Source organism: Pogoniulus pusillus, chromosome 15, assembly GCF_015220805.1.
Source record: "Pogoniulus pusillus isolate bPogPus1 chromosome 15, bPogPus1.pri, whole genome shotgun sequence".
NCBI lineage: Eukaryota > Metazoa > Chordata > Aves > Piciformes > Lybiidae > Pogoniulus > Pogoniulus pusillus.
In genome coordinates, this window is record NC_087278.1 from 17,716,241 (window position 1) to 17,732,973 (window position 16,733).

Below are 16,733 nucleotides of genomic sequence, written 5' to 3' on the forward strand. Positions count from 1 at the left end.
GTGTGACCAAAGCACATCTGTCATTGACATATGACATGCAAATTCTCTCCAAGGCACCAGTGAATTTTTTCATTCAGACTTTTTCACTTGGGGCCAGGTACCTCTATCATCTCTTGAAATCAGAGATAGCATCTCCATAGACTCAAATTTATGTATGCTGATCTCTGGCTCAGCAAACAAACATTCACTCCCCTGAAACAAATCAAACCAAAAACAAATGAACAAAGCAAAGTTAATTTGGTTGAAGGGAAAGTGAGCTAAGGGGGGAAAAAACATATCACCAGGCAAAATGCTTCTTGGGCATCAGAGTCTGGAACAAATTCACCCTTCTCAAACAAGGAAGCGGAATCAAGTGTCCAAAGTGAAGCCCTAATTTTCTTGCCCTGTCTTTCATGAGAGAGGAAAAAGCTGTCAGATTTGCTGGGTGAGAAGACAGGGAACGACATAGGAATAATCAACTCGTTGATGAAAACATTCCTAGATCAAAAAGGAACATTTGATCATTTATCACATCTCAGAATAGTAGAAACAAGAAGTTGTTAAAGCATGTGGAAATCCATTATCATGACATTTCTCTCGAGTTTGCTTATTATTAAATAAACACTTGGGGAAAAAAAACGTAACACCTACATCTAGGAAGTTAGATACATAACATTTCATTAAAAACATCTGAGACTGCAAATTCAGGCATTCAGAAGACAGCATATGATATAATTACACTTACAAACACTCTTAGATAGCAATCCATTAAGATCGCAAGAAAGATAGAAAGCACCTTTCTAGGCTATCAAGTTCCTGCCTAAAGTTCTCATCTCCTTAACCCGCTATTATGAATGATTAAGACAATGATTGTTACTTTTATCTCAGTTCTAAAAGCCCTAACCAAATAAAAGACCAAGAATCCCCTAGGTCAAGTTCTCATAAGTGCACTGAGTGACTGCAAAGGAAGTTGTTTTGTCACTGCTCCCACCAGCTGAGGATTTGGGATGAGTTTAAGTCCCTATGTGTACATTTTGCAATATACTGAGTTCAGTTTAAAAAAAAACAAGCCTCTCAGCATCATGTTTCCACTTTGAGATGGGACAATATATAAAGCAAATCACAACACAAAATAAAATAAGCACATATTTGCAGCCACAAATTCTCTTCCATTAAGAAGTTGTTCTAACTCATAGCCAAGAATTTTTGTCTGTTTTGATCACAAATCAGCTGCAGTTTCCAAAAGGTTAATAACATCTAAAGATCTACACATGACAGCACATCCATTCTGGGGTTCCAAAGAGTCTGCTCGCGTGGCAGATGACAGCCCAAGACAAGGAACCCTAAGGTTAATCTTAAGGATCTACTGCCTACGTCTAATAAAAAAGGAAAACAAAACCCTGTACCTAAGGACGATGGCAGCTAGCATACTGGAAGGAAAACCCCTTCATCCATGCCTGAGCCGCAAGCACACGCCATCTATCGCAACCGAGTAAGAACAGTCACGTGTTTTTAGGCCAGAGTTGTACAACACAGCAAAACAAGAACACTGAAATGAAGAGTGGACAGACTTAAGAGGCAGAAGGTACTATCTTTAGTACCTCACTTAAAGATGGAACACTTGGATTTGCCATCTCTGTGTCACCACATCGCATGTATCCGGAGAAGTAGGTTTAGATGTCCTTAAGTTCAGTTAAGCTCCAGTGCATAGTATTTCCTATTAGCTGGCTCTGACTTCAAAGGTGCCTTGCCAAGAGGAAGCAATAGGCTTGGATCCTCAAGTGGAATTTAAGCTGGAATATGTGCTTCAGTGCTGGCACCCCTGTCCATCTAATTGTTGCATGATTATCCCATGCTCCTCTATTACACTGCTTGACACAAGGCAAGCTTAGTAAGAATTAATGTTTTGTATTTTGCAACCTGGAAGCCAGTTTCAGTGTCACACAGACAACATTCCTCTTTGCCACTGAACAGGTTTCTGAATATGGGCTCTGTAATGAGGCACATACAGAGCAAATACTGCCTAAAACAATCAAATGGTGCACAGTGATAGACCTGCCTGCTTCTGTGCAGTACTAAATGTGTTTTCTTCTCTGAAAGTCAGGGGAAAGACAAACGCTCTGCAATTCTGAGCAAAAGTCTCCTACTGAAAAGGGTAGGGATCCCCTTCCACCCTTTACCCACTTTTAACTTCTGAATCTCTCTCAGTCTTCCTCGCAGCTCCACTCCTCACAAGCACATAGGAAGTACAGCATTAAATCCTTTAATAGAAAATGTTTATTCATTTGCAGTTTTGTGTAATCAGTAGACAATTAGGGATGCATTTAAGAATGGCACTTGCATATGAATTAAGCCGGCCTCAAAAAGACTCCCGAAAGCAAACAAACCCACTTCAGTAATGGCATATGAATTTTGGTGCAACATTTCAACTGGTAGAGAACTCAGAATCCGCAGAAATGCACTTAATTTCAGGGAACTATCATAAGGAATATTTTTTCAGAATTATCTCAAAAAATATTAAGCAGCCCAGGCCATCCCTGGTAACAGGTACACAGCAGCAATAACAAATCTATCACATGTAGCAGAGGAAATTCTACCAGCTGAAGCTCATCCTTGTCCGTAAAATCTCCAGTAGTCTATTCCAACAGGCCTTACCACATCTCTAACCAGCCAGAGCTCCACACTGAACAAATCCCCATTTATGCTCATCAGAAGAATACTGTCTCAGGCTGCACAGGAACCTTTATCAACCCCCCTGCCCAGTTAGTCCCAAGCTTCATGTCACAGCTAGTGGTTAAGTCAGTTTAGGCACCAGAAATACCATGTCAAGCACATATATTGCTTTGCACTTCTAGAGTGGAGTTGTAACACCAAGTCCCAGCTTGAACAGATGCCCTGCTAAGAGTCAAGTATTCATTTTTTGATCAAAACCACTATGCAAGTATTTACAAACAAAACCAGAACACTTCTGATGGTCAAATCAAGAAAGAGTAAGATTAGAACTGTAACAGCATGAAAGTCAAGCAACGGCTACTGTTGCTATCACCTTAAGAAACAAGCTTGCCTATGGAGGCATCGGGAAGTATTGAACTATCCTGAAAGAACAGTGACATACGTAACTCAGGTTGCAGACTGTGACGTCTGAGACAAAGAATTCCATCCCTCCAGGCTACACAATGCTGATCTGAGTGCGTATATATGCACACACACGTGGATACGCGCATGTAAAGATACGTGTACGCGTGTGCATCCATCTGTAAAAACATGCTACAAGGTGTCAGGTCACGTTTCAAGTAGCACAACCAATATTAGTTTTTAATAACTCCATTTAAAACAAGAAAGAAAATGGTTAGCTGTTAAAGAAAAGCTCTCTGCAGATTTGTGTATGGGAACACAACTTCCTTCCACACGAATGACTGCACTGAAAGGATCAGCCGGGAGGACTGACCACTCTCAAGTCAGTGGAGGTGGTGAGGAGATTATCAGTAATCATTACAAAAAGAATACAGGAAAATACCATTTTTAACAAACCTTGACTTGCACAATCTAAGTTTTGAAATGCCACTGCACAACCTTCAGAAGTGAAAGGCAGGCATTCATTATCTCACAAGGGTAACATGGAAAAGTTGTGTTAGCACAAGTATTCCTGTAAGAGACTCAAACTAAAACTCCAGCCACATGTAAAATATCTTACCAGTTATCATGCAACTAGAAATACACCCAAACATACTTAGGTTACTTATCAGTACAAGGTACAGTGACCAGACCTTGTCAAATGTATCCTGTGGTTAGCATCACCAGCAAAACTAAAGAGGAGTCTGCAACTGAGAACATTACCAGCATCCAACACTTTTTTTGCCACTCACTAGTTAGTATCAGGAGAAAGATTTCAGTATTACAAATACAGAAATAGCACTGTGTGCACTGCATGTGGTAGCAATGAAGAACAGTCTGATCCACAAGGAAACTCATCTGAGACTTGTTAAACTTTAGCAGACTACAATCAGAAAAAGACAGAATTTCAAAAGCATTTGAAACAGCATTAATGGAGTCAAGGATGGAGAGCATATAAGGGAAAGCTGTGTAGTCCTTCTCAATCTGCACTTCCGCATGGAGGTCTGCATCCTTCTACAGCTGTCACTTCGAGTGACACAGACAAGGCACAGTTTTACAAGTTTTAGCCTGCAAGCTTAGGTGAACATATCTAGATTACTGCTGACAGAAGTGCAGAAAAAAATTTGCCTGGGTGTAGCTTCTCAACCCATGTATCATTCTTCCTAGCTGCCTTCATTCACTGCTGTTCTGACAGCAAACAAATGCTCCTGAGAGTGCCTGTGCAGGCTATCACCGGAGTGGCCTCACTGCCAGCACAGGGCAGAGTCCACCACTTCAGCCTCTTCAGAAAACCCCATATTGTCCTTTTAAGGTAAATGTGAAGTGTATTTTTTTTCCTAAGTCCCAATCTAACAAAAGAGTTAGCAAAACTTATTAATGTTCTGCCTATGCTGCTTGACATCAAACACAAACATACCTCTGTTAAGTTAAAACCATACAGCAAAAGTAAGTGCAGGAGACTAACAGATACTTCAGGGTGAGAAATAACTCTTGGTTACAGCTGCTGCCTCAGCTGCAAGTCCAGCACACAGAGATGCTGGCAAGGTATCAGCAAGCTGCTGGGAGTGCAATAGCTTAAAAAATAGTTAACCTTCAGAATCCAGACACTCAGTTCTTTCCCCTTCCAGAATTTGTTTCACCATCATGCTTATGGACACAACTAAACATCAGGATGCTGCTCAAAAGAAGAGCTAAACCTCATTTTCGAGGTTTAGCAATAGTTGTTTCCCTAGGTTACTATCCTTTACACCCACAGAGAAATCAGTCTGCAAGCTTATTCAAAGAAACAGGAAGTTTCTTTGAAGTGAACAATAAACACTCATCAGTGCCTCGATCCTCAAGACACGGCAAGTGATACAGCTTTCCAGCAAGCGTCGTCATATTGACATCTCGCATAGCTTTTATTCCTGAGAGGACTAACCAGTCTAAGAGAAACGGCTGCTTTCTAAACCATCACCGAGGGCTGCCTCAGCAGTTCAGCAACCACCAGAAAAGCATCCTGAGTATAGCTGAAAAGTATCGCTCCTTTCAGAGTTACACAGACAAAAATCCCATCTAAGAAAAATAAAAACTGCAGAACCTAATCTCATTTTTAAAATTCAAACCAAAGCACTATTAAAAGTCAATTTAAGCAACCTACAAAACACACAATGCAAAATAGTCACTTTTAACCCCACGTATCTCACTGGCAGGTTAGGGGTGCTAAACAAGGAGACCTCAGCTAACTTCTGAACATTTCTGATACAGAGAAGCTTCCAGCCTTGTGCAGGGGGAGAGGAGAGTCTTTAGCCACCCTGGTACTCACAACTCTCTTCTCTGTAATTCTTTCCAGTACATAACAGCAGTAAAAATATGAGCAGAGTCACAGAGCAACAGGTCTCGGGCAGGGGACACTTCAGATAAAAGAGCTGTCCCTCTAGAACTGGGGAGCCCAGAACTGGACACAATACTCCAGATAAGGCTTCACCAGGGCAGAGAGAACCTCACTCTGCTGCTGGCCGCATTCTTTGCAATGCACCCCAGGAGACCATTGGCCACAAGAGTACATTGCAGATGAGCTTCTTGTCCATCAGGCCTCGCAGAGCTGCTTTCCAGCAGGTGGGCCCCTGACCTGTACTGACGCATGGGCTCGCTCCTCCCCAGGTGCAGGGCGCTCGCATTCCTGGCTTCTGGACAGATGTGGAAGCAGCTGCTGCTTTACGCAGCTCTGCAGCTCTGCTCGTAAGGGGCTGTTTGAAGGCCCAAACCAGTGACTGCTCTGATGGCACACCTGTGACAGCTTAGGCTGGGGAAGCTCACCCTCCTTTACGGCTGCCCGCTCTGCTAAAGGCGAAACGCCTCTGCCGCGGGGGCGCACCGGCGCGAAGGGCGCAGGCCAGCGGCAGCTCGGAGAATGCCTACCGGAGGCGCGGCCGAGGCCCGTTAAGTACCACGGACAAACTTCGCCGGTTACGCCGCCGCCGGGCTCCGGAGCCGCGCGCCGCAGCGCAGGGCCGCTCGTGCCCTCTAGGGGCCCGGGCCCGCCAGCGCACGCGCCGGAACGAGCCGCCCCCGCCGCGGGGCAGCCGCGCGCGCCCGGCCCCGGCCCCGCTGCACCACCAGCAGCAGCACCACCACCAGCAGCAGCAGCAGCACCACCACCAGCAGCACCACCACCAGCAGCACCACCAGCAGCAGCAGCACCACCACCACCACCAGCAGCACCACCACCACCAGCAGCAGCACCACCACCACCAGCAGCAGCAGCACCACCACCAGCAGCAGCAGCAGCACCACCACCACCAGCAGCAGCAGCACCACCACCACCAGCAGCAGCACCACCACCAATAATGGCACTAATGGCACCCTAGCGGTTACGCAGCCACGCGGCGCGGGGAACGGACTCTCCGTTAAGAAGGAAAACTGGACAGAGGGGCACCGCACGGCTTCCTCTGGCAAGCTCACCGAGGGCCCAGCACCAGGTCAGGAAGAGAAAGCACGGGTACGCCCCAGGACATCACACGTAACTTCTCACTTCCCTTCTCCTGTTCCTGCAATCACTACCTTGATCCAGGGAACTCCTGATGCCACCGCAAGGCTTAGAGCAAGGAGAGTTGGGGAAAAAAGAGAAAAAAAACCAACAACAAACAAACTCAACACAACAAAAACCTGCAGAACTACACAGTGCGAAGGAAAGGAGTTTGTGCCTCAGTGGCGCGCTGGCTAACTCAAAAGACACCGTGAGGAAAGCGCTCGGTAACTCATCAAGAAACTTTCAAAGCGAGCAGAGAATGAAAAACGTGCACAAACTAAAACTCGACTTCCACTTTGCTATACGAGAGACTTGACGTTTATTTCTTTATCCATCAAGCAGTATTCTCTAAGTTGCACATCTCACATTAGGTTCTCTAAGCAAATCATAGCACCTGGCTCATAGCTTCAAAGCACAGTTCTTTTTACCCTCAAACCATGTAAGATGCAGTCCGCACACCCCCATTTTGAGCCCTGTGGTTTGCAGTCACTAGAATTTATCAACCTCTCCAGTTCCACGGTGGGATATGGAGGCTTTTTTATATTACTTTTTACAGAAAAAAAAAAAAAAAAAAAAAAAAAGCCCAAGCAATATTCCTTCAATTTGTAGAACACAGCGATGTCTCAGTCTCGCGAAGAAACGCTGGAATGCAAGCACAGTAACAGCAGATTAGGACAAATTCATACAAGTGTTGCAGTTAACATCCACAACATCATGTGTCACTGTTTTTCCCCTCCAACCCCCAACAAGCCTCTCAAAGCACATTTCATACACAGGGTCACTGTTCGGGCTGTTTATTTAATTAACATGACAACCCAGCGTACACAGGATTTCTTTCAGTTCCCCAGCGTTGCATTTTTCACACTTCAGGCAGAAAGAGCAGAAAGTCACCACTGTATTTTACTCTTTTTTTCCCTTCCAATATGCCACAATATACATTTCTAGATTTAACCAACTGACAAAAATAGATTCCAAAGCAATCATGAGATGCTGCCAGCGGCAGTTTTTACTTTTTTTTTTTTTTTTTTTTTTTTTTGGGGGGGGGGTGGGGGGAAGGAAAGAAAAAAGGGAAAAAATATCTAAGTAGAGCGAGTTTGCATAAATGAAGCCATGCAAAAGAAAGTAAAGCATTGCATCTGGAATCCCTGGGTGTTTTTTTCCTGGAGCATTACTTAAATATTTTACACAGTTGTGTTTCAGCAAGTCACCAGATGACATAACTCCTCAGCAGTGCTTTGCTTCTAGTGACCTAATTGGTAATGTCAGCAAATCTTATCAGAGTAATTACAGCTCAATAATGCTTACTAGCAGAGCAGGCAAATGGTATATAACACTGCATGCCTAATAGGGGACCATAACTTTGACACACCGAGTTCAGCATCTCATCTGCTTTCTCCCCTCCAACATCTTAAACGTCTGCATGCTGCACTCAAACCTCTCCTGTTTTCAGGCCTGAAGGCAGGATGCACACTATTAAAAACTGGTTACGAGCTACGGGTACATGTGTCCTGGTTTTAGGACGTAATGATGAAGAGCCGGGAAAGGGGGACACACCAACACATATCTGGCATTTGCAAAGCTCTCACTGTCAAATAATTAGAAGCACAAATAAAGCCTTCATTTTCTCCTGGGGAACACAAAACAAGACCAACAAATATCTTTCTTTTTCTCCTCTGTTTCTTAGATCTTGTCACTGAAAAGATATCTTTGACCATGTGAACGGTTACAGTATTGTCTCCTCGACCCCACTGACACTCAGCGATAACAATGGTCCTGTCTCACAACTTTCCCAGGCTACAGACTGGGAACAGGGCAGCAGCATCATCCAGAACCCCATAAAAAAATGGTCAAATCAAGACAAAACACACACAACACAACCTCGAGTGCTGCTGGAGACACAGGACTCTGGCACCGAAGTTACATATCCAAAAAAATATTACTCTTAAAAAGGATAAACAAGAAAGGAGAGATGTAACAACACAGACAAACTACCAGTGAGGCAAGGTGTTCTACTTCCCCAACTGCTCACCAAGAGGAAAAGAGCAAAGAAAGAGAACAGGAAGAAAACCTCTCTGCCCAGGAATTTGGACACGGAGCTGCCGGCCTGGCATCTGGAGACAGCAGAGTTGCAGGAGAAACTCCTCCAATCTGGTGCTACGTCTTGCATGGATTGTGGCTTTTCAGCAGGTCAAGACTCAGCAACTCGATAGTGCCTTCTTGTATGGGGTTGTGTCTCTCACTGATTTAGTAACTAGAAAATACTTCAGGCCCTCATGTATGCTGTACCTGTGACAGTCTACTGTCTAAGCAAGAAGATATCTAAAAAGCAAAGCACATCCAAGTACTTGCAGCAGCTGCTCCAGCTTATTTAACTTACACTCATAACAAATCCAAGTCAGCTGAAAGCTTCCCATTCCCCCCCAAACAAAGTAAACAACAAGCAAGGCTTAAAAGTATGATCAGGAGTCTTCAGAATGGTTTAAAATTGTTCACATCCATTGGAATACTTTTATCCACAAGGGCAAAACCATTCCTCTGGACTGCAGTATGTTAAGATTAACACATACAGATCAGAGGCATAAGCTCTAGAACACACATGCCATGTAATTTTAATGTGAAACACCACGACATGAAACATATTTCTGCACACACATATAGCCCTCCACCACAGCCTGCTCTCCTCACTTTTAGGGGAAAAAACGTTTGTGAAAAAGGGAAGAAAAAACTCCAAACACCATCACCCTGGCAGTACTTGTGCTTTTGCTAAAAAACCAAACAGACCGAAAAACCCCGCCCCGACAGCAACCTAGAAATCTCAAACAAACAAAACCAAAACTAACCAAACAAAGAAGCAAGCCACCAAAACAAACAACACAATTTGTTTGTTCCTTCACTTCCTATCCATCCATTCACAATTTCTCTCTGCAGCCCCTTTCAAATCTGGGTGAGTGAGCCCTCAAGGAGCGGAGCATCCTCAGCCAGCACTGATGAAATCACAAGGAGACAGCAGTCAGCTGGGAGCAGGATCAGGCTATTACAAAGCTCACATTTCCCAACAAGATCCACACATATGCCAAATTGGAAGCTTTCAATCCAAAGAATTTACTGAAGTTGAGAAAGAGAATATATACAAAAGTGAACTACCAAAAATGGAAAAATAAGTTAAAAAAAACTATTAAATAACACTTTTAGCAACAAAAGGAAGTGGTTGGATTTTGGATGGTGAATTGTTTTTTTTTTTTTTTCTTTTAAATACACCAGTTTTTCTTTTGAAATTCTTCTGGGAACTGATTATCAACTAAGAGGAGACATTTCCACTGAAGGAGTCATTTAGTGACATACGTATTTTCAGCTACTCCTACTGGCAGCAGAAACAAAAGTATACTTTTAAATAGTTTAATACCTCTGTCTGATGCTAGCTTGCAATTCCTACTACTGTCCTTTCTATCACAAGGCCACAGACATTCAATTTATATTTGACTAGGGAAAAGTTCTGATAGCAGCTGAGGTGTGGCTGAAAAAAACTCGGAAACTCCAGCTTTTGCAGAATTTGGTATCACGGATAGGAAGGGAATCACATTCTGGGAGGGGGAAGCTTAATTAAGGGCCCAGCAATAAGATAGATTACACAAGAGGCAATAGGAAACATCTCTAAAACTTCACCTTATGTTACTTAATAAATGAAAATATGCATTTCAAAGCCATAAAGTAGACCCTAATGAAAATTATTGGCAGCTCTCAGATGGATTAAGAAGCCATCTTTTGAACCAGAAACATTCAGGGCATGCTTTTTAAAAACAGGGGGTGAGAGAAAGCCTAGTTTTGTTTATAACACCTTCATCTCTATTTTTAACATGTTACATTTAAAAACTGTCCAAAAGAGAAACACTGACCTATGGTTTCTTTAAGTCTGCAGGGAGATGACTTTTGCTATAAACACAAACTGTATTTGCTCTAATAGAGTCCCCACTTCTCCTAGCATTTCTTCAAGGCCCTTACAGAGCTTTGTTTCAGCTTTTAAATCAATGTTAACATGACAGAAAAGTGGAAGATGACAGCTTTTAGGGAGGGAATTTCACACACACAGACACACTCTGCTGGAAAAAAAGCCAACCAAACACCCAGACAGTAAGACAGTCTCCCCAGGCTCGAAAGTAGTCATCCATTTCTAATCACCAGTGACGCAAGCAATAGCAGATCTCACTATTGATTGTGAGTGAGAACAAAAGAAAGAGAAATTTGCCAAAAATCTGCAGTGGGTAAACTGAACGGTTGCCAGATAACTCCAGCTCAGCTCTGCAGCTTGGAAACAGAAACCACTTGGGGCAAAGCTGACCAGTGTCACTAAGTAACACACCATTTGGGGGGGGGGTAAGAAGGATTCTACCTTGATACCCATCATCGGTTAAACATCTTGGTTATGTCCCTTGATACGAAAAAAGGGCACGATGCCAGACCAGCGAGCCCTGTATCTGAATTACTACATTTAGAGATGTTAGCTAAAAAGTTGCTTTTATTTAAAGTGTGAGAGCAAACACGAACAGTTTTAAAACCTTACAATTATTGTAAGAAATCACCAGAAATACTTAGCATCATCAAGTATGAAGAGTTTAGGCTTTTGTCTTAAGATGTTTTAGTTAGAAATTATTCTCACACCTTTTCCTCTCAGTTCCTGTTAAAGTCAGAACTGAATCAGCTTTCCACATTTTCACACCGTATTTGCCTGGACACTGTGGCAAATATTTATTTTATCCAAACAAAAACTCAATTTGTTGCAAAACAACACTCGAATATATTAGGTTGTCAGGCCCTCTTCTAAAAAGTGTCACAACCAACCACAAAAGGATGCAAGTAAACCATTTCGAGAAACAGACAAGCCATATGGTAGGATGCCATCACTTGGGAAATAGCTGCTTGTCCAGCAAGCAACCTGCAGGAAAACCTGTCCAGTAGCACACCTCAGCTGCCCACAGTGCACAGAGTAATTCTCAGTGCTAACTTAAAAAGAAAGCTTAACGCTATTTGTCACTTATTTCCCCCCAGGTTTCCCCTTCCGCTGCTCAGCAAGGGTTGTGCTGACTTTAAATGCACTCAAATTACGTTCAACCCATTGAACAATTCTTTTGTGGGGCAATCACAGATCTCAAAAAGCTTGACAAAATGCTTTGAGCAAAGAACTAAGCCGACCCTGTGTCCCTGGCATGGCTCTGTACTAAATATAATGGTGTTTGTTTCTTTTTTCCATGTTTTTTGAGGTGTGCATTTAAAAGACCACATTGCTGGTAAGAGGGTAAGCTCTCACTCATCCACTCAAATCACGGCCTCATAAAGGAAACAGAGTTGAGATAAACTGCCTGTGCCTCGTATCGGTTCCCACAACCACAGCAGAGTGGGGGCTATTGATTACACGCACAGAACAGCCTTGGGAAGGCAAAGTGCAAAGATGAGCACCGCGCCGTGTGGCCCAGCCACAGAGAACACGCTATCGCCCTGATAAGAGAATTCTCCCATCGAGGACAAGCTGCTTGGCTCACACACACACCACCCTTTAAAGCACGTTTAGTAGGGCTAGACTACCTTTCCAAGAAACTACAGGTTTGAAAACTAAGACTCCTAAGTGATGCTGGGAAAGCCTATGGCTGTGCTGAGAGCAGGTTCCCACCAGCTCGCAGAGCCAAACGGGTGCCATCCATATAATCTACCTCAACTGTCTGCCAGGCAGAAGCAAAGCAAGCACCGGTAGTATCTGTAAAAAAAAACCCGGAGCCACCCCCAACAACTCTCTCTCAGCCGCCCGCAGCCGGGGCAAGTCGGGCTCGGTGCGAAGCGCCCCGCTTTTTCCCCGGCTGCAGCCCCGTCCAAGGCAGCCACCCGGGGCACACCGAGCTGCGAGGAAAGTTCCGCACCGTGCCCAGCCCCTTCACGGGGCGCGACCGAGAAGGGTTACAGCTGCCCGTACCTCCGACAGCGGCACGCTGCCACCCGCCACTAGCAAAGTTTGGGACCCGTCCCACCCAGCCCCTGTCCTACCTGCTCCCGGGGGATGCAGGGAAGTGAGGTCCGCCGGTGGGTCTTGCTGCTGCCGGCCGACATCTCTGGAGAGATCATGGAGCTAGACCGCCGCCGCCGCCTTAGCACCGGGGCTTCGTCCGCGTTCGGGGGCGCGGCGGGAAGCTCCGCCAGCGGGGCGGCCCGCCGCGGGCACCAGAGCCGGTCAGCGTAGCCGGCCAGAAGGATGCCCAGCAACCCCAGCAGGTAGGCCAGGTAGGGCCGCCAGGACACCGGGACCCTTTCCAAAGCGACAAGAGACGTGGTCCTGGCCGCGCTAGTCACGGCGAGCATGAGGACGCCCTGCCTCAGCTTCAGCACCAGCCATGTCACGGCGGCCAGGCAGCTCAGCACCACCCCCGTGGCGGCGAGGGAGAGCAAGTGATCCTCCCCCGCCGCCAGCGCCGTCTGCGCCACCGCTTCCCCCCCGCAGCAGGCGGCCAGCAGCAGTACCGCCGTCCGCGGCCGTACGCCGCCGCGGAGCAGGTAGCGACCCGCGCAGAGAAAGACGCCGGCCAGGCCCAGGGGCACGGCCCCAGGGGGCAGCCAGCCCCAGCCCCGCGGCCCCGCGCAGCCCTGCGCCGCCAGTTCCTCGCCGCGCTCCCCCCGCACCAGCCTCACCACCAGGGCTAGCAGCACAGAGAGGGAGCCGGCGCACAGCGCCGAGGAAAGTTTCCGCCGGCGCCAGGTCTCCCGCGGCGGCGGCAGAGCGGCTCGCGAGCCCGTCCCCCCCCGCTGCGCCACCGCCCCGCTGCCGCCCCGCGGGGTGCAGGGCTGCCGCCCCGCCGGCGAGCAGCGGCTGCTGCGGCCCGAGCTCCACCGCTCACGGCCGGCCATGGCCTCGACGGGCACTTATTCCCCGCCGGCCAAGGGTCGGGAGCGACCCCTCCGGCGGCCGTCAGCGCCAGGCGGCCGGGGGGCAGCGGCGGGCCAGGGACGCTCCCCGCTGCAGCGCTGGCATTTCCTGCGGAGCTCGCCTTCTGCCCGGGAGCCCAGCGCAGCGCGGGAAGGGCTGGGGAGCGCCTCGCCTCCTCTGCGACCACCTCGGGCTGGGTGAAGAGATGTAGCTTTGTTTTTTTTAATGAAGTGCGAAAGAAGGAAAGACGCGAGGGAACGGTGAGAGAAGGGGAGGGGGCAGCGCGGGAGAGGCAGATGTACCACCTCAGAAGTGCTGCTTAATTTCTAGGCCATCACTGCTCTCGCAAGCGCTCCCGGCGGCGGTAAGCAGAGAGGGAAACAGGGAGGGGCGGTGCTGCCTGGCGAAGGGTCCGCGCCCAGCCCGCAGTTGTCCTGGTGCTCAGGGTCCTGACGGTGCCCTGTGTGCGCGGAGAAGGAGCCTTCCGCTCGCTGCGGGCAGCGAGGGAGGAGAAATGCACGCACACACACGCGAAAAATAAATGTTAAAAACGGTTTTTAAAAGCTCGTGAAGACATCGCAAATCAAAGGCTAGCGGAGCCGGGGGCCGAAGTTGCTAAGTCCTGCCTGGAGGGCGAGAAAGGGATCCGCGGGAGGGCCTTGAAGGAAGGCTGTTTAGGAAGAGCGCAAGAGAAAAGGATGAGAAGAAACGCTGAAAGCTGCTGGGATAACACTTGAATTTTGCACGGAAAAATCAAGCGAAAGAGCTTCTCAGCCGGCAGAGGAGGCTGCGAAAGCCCGAACAGAACAACAGACTAGAAAAGAGCGCCGGAGAGGGAGCGTTAGAAGCGGTAACGGAGCAGAAGGCTGAGGGGCAAGAGGGTGTTGCCGCTTTGAAAACGGCCGGACCGACGCCTAGAGAAGAGGGGCCCTGGCCGCGGAGCAGGCTCCACGTTCTGCAGCGGGGCGCGCCCGCTGCCCCCCATTTTACCGTCCCTCAGGAACTGGCGGTGCCACCCGGGCGGCGGAGCTCCCTGCCACCCGGAGCTGGCGGCCAAGGCGTAAATCCGCCCGGCAGGGAGGGGGTAATTACGAGGCCGTAAAAAAGTCAGAAAGATGGATGTTTGTGAATGATTATTAATAGTTTTTGTTGTTTTAATGGGAAGCTCAAACTGGAGTCCCAAAGCCAGCGGGCTGCAGTCTTCTGCAGCGGCATCGATCTCTAGAGTGCGGCTTCGTCCCAACCCCACTGCTCCCTTTCGCTAAACCTGTCTCACCCCAGAGGGCATCTCCTTCAGGGCTCTGCAGCTCAGACCCTGGCTTGCTGAAAATTGCTCTTTGGGCGACCTTACTCTTGAGTCTCAGGTCTCATCTGGGAGTATTTAGCATGTAATGTTACACATCACAGAAAAATACAAGCACCGGCTCTTAAGTTACAGAGCGTCAAAAGCCAGGAACTGAGCAGATTAGAGAACACATCCCCCCAGCTAGCCAGTTTGAGATGGATTTCTAACCTTTACATATTTATTGGTGCATCGATCAGGACACCATGCCTAGCCAGAGCTGAGTATCTGGTGTGGTAGTGTTAGTGCAGCATGTTTGGGATTTTTACTAGAAAATTATTGTAAAAACAGTATTAAAAAAAAAAACTGGCCTAACTCTTTTGGCAAATGAAATTCTTGGTCAGTTTTACATTTGGGGCTTGGTTTGAAAACATCTTAGATATGTCAAGTGAAGTTTGGCTCTGAGGAGTGAAAGCCTCCCGTTTCTTTTAAAGGTTAAGGGTCCAAATTAAGAACAGCTGGAAAGATTTGCACTTTAATCTGGTGAGACAGCAATCAGCAGGTTACCTTATGCACCTAAGCAAAACAGCTGGCTTCCATCTACACCAAGCATCAACACCCCAGAGGCAGAACCAAGGCCTGGATAGTAATAACTACAATTCCTAATTCCTTGTTCAGCTTTTTATAAACAAGGTGTCTCTTAGACACTTTTTAGTCTAAATGCATCAAAACAGAGTGCAAGTAAGTTGATACTGCAATACCGGATGACAAAGCATGCAACAGCTGTGCTTCAGATAGATCAGACCTTTGACCTAATACTGCCTACTAAATAGCATTCTCTTACATCTTTATCTCCACTTTGTTATCTTACACTTAGATTTACAGAAATGTTGACACTTCAAATACAGTCATAAAAATCAAAATAACTAAAATCAGGAATAATCACTCCCTGCTTGTATTTATTTGCTGCATGCCCCCTTTAATCGTCTATGTAGATCAAGCAGATCCTCTTTTAAGAGTTTTTTGGTGAGTGTTTCAGACTCAATACATGACTGAAACACGCTCACAAGCTCTGCAAAACCAGCACTGACAGCTAACACAAATGTGATCATCTCCAAATTTCCTAGAAGTACAGCTCAGACTCTCACCAACACATTCTGAGCACCAGGCTGTACACAGAGCAGCACATGGGAAGCTGAACTTAACTGTGATCTCTACCATGTGGGAGTTGGTAAAATTACTTCATATTTCTGCAATGTAATAGTCTCTTACTTATCTACTAATTACCCAAAGGGGTTTTAAGCATTTAAGTTGTGAAGTTCTTCAACAAAAAAGCATCAGTCATGTAATTTTGGTATCTTGATCAAAATCAATACCAGGTGGGAAAGTGTGGTCAATGATGAACCAAAGTGATTGTCACAGAAATGGAGAAATATTGACCATTTAGGAGGCTTCCCATGCAGAGACACACAGAAAGAAGCCAGGGGAGAAGTGTGTTGTATTAATTCCTCCTTCAGGATATTAACCTACCACACTGGGCTGTCTACAGATGATAGGGACCACTTAAATAGGATGCTGAATGTGTAGTTACAGTCACCTGCAAAGCCTGACTTCCTTCTCTAGTAATTCTAGAGGAGAAATTCTGGGGAGGCAAACTCGACTCCTACAAACACTGAACAGCTCAAGATTTCACTGAAGTTCTGGGGATGTTGGCTGAATCAGGTTCCTTTTGAGGAACAGACACCTATAATATAGCCCAAAATAAATGGAAACCATTGCAGACAGTAGAGTCATTGTGTAAATGTGAAATGTGCTGGAGCAATATTAGGCCTTCAGCAAAGAAACTGACATTTGCAGAAGATCGTGCCATAGTGAAAACCTAGCAATACCCTTCTGGTTTCCCTTGGGAATGCAACTCCTATGGTAAAGTTAGGCATTTCTTG

At 46.5% G+C, this 16,733-nt stretch overlaps 1 protein-coding gene across 6 annotated transcripts in view; it reads right to left on the bottom strand.

The window, feature by feature from the left end:
• Nucleotides 1–16,733, bottom strand: part of PDE3A (phosphodiesterase 3A) — a 248,606-nt gene that overhangs the window by 224,721 nt on the left and 7,152 nt on the right. The window contains exon 1 of one of the 6 annotated variants that reach the window (XM_064155554.1): nt 12,635–13,023. The exons of 3 other annotated variants lie outside the window; for them this stretch is intronic. In XM_064155554.1, the coding sequence (XP_064011624.1) occupies nt 12,635–12,946 (312 nt within the window). In that variant the 5' untranslated portion in view covers nt 12,947–13,023. Of the gene's footprint in view, nt 1–12,634; nt 13,036–16,733 lie in introns of those variants that run through there. 2 more of the 6 variants (XM_064155555.1, XM_064155560.1) reach the window with 2 other exon arrangements.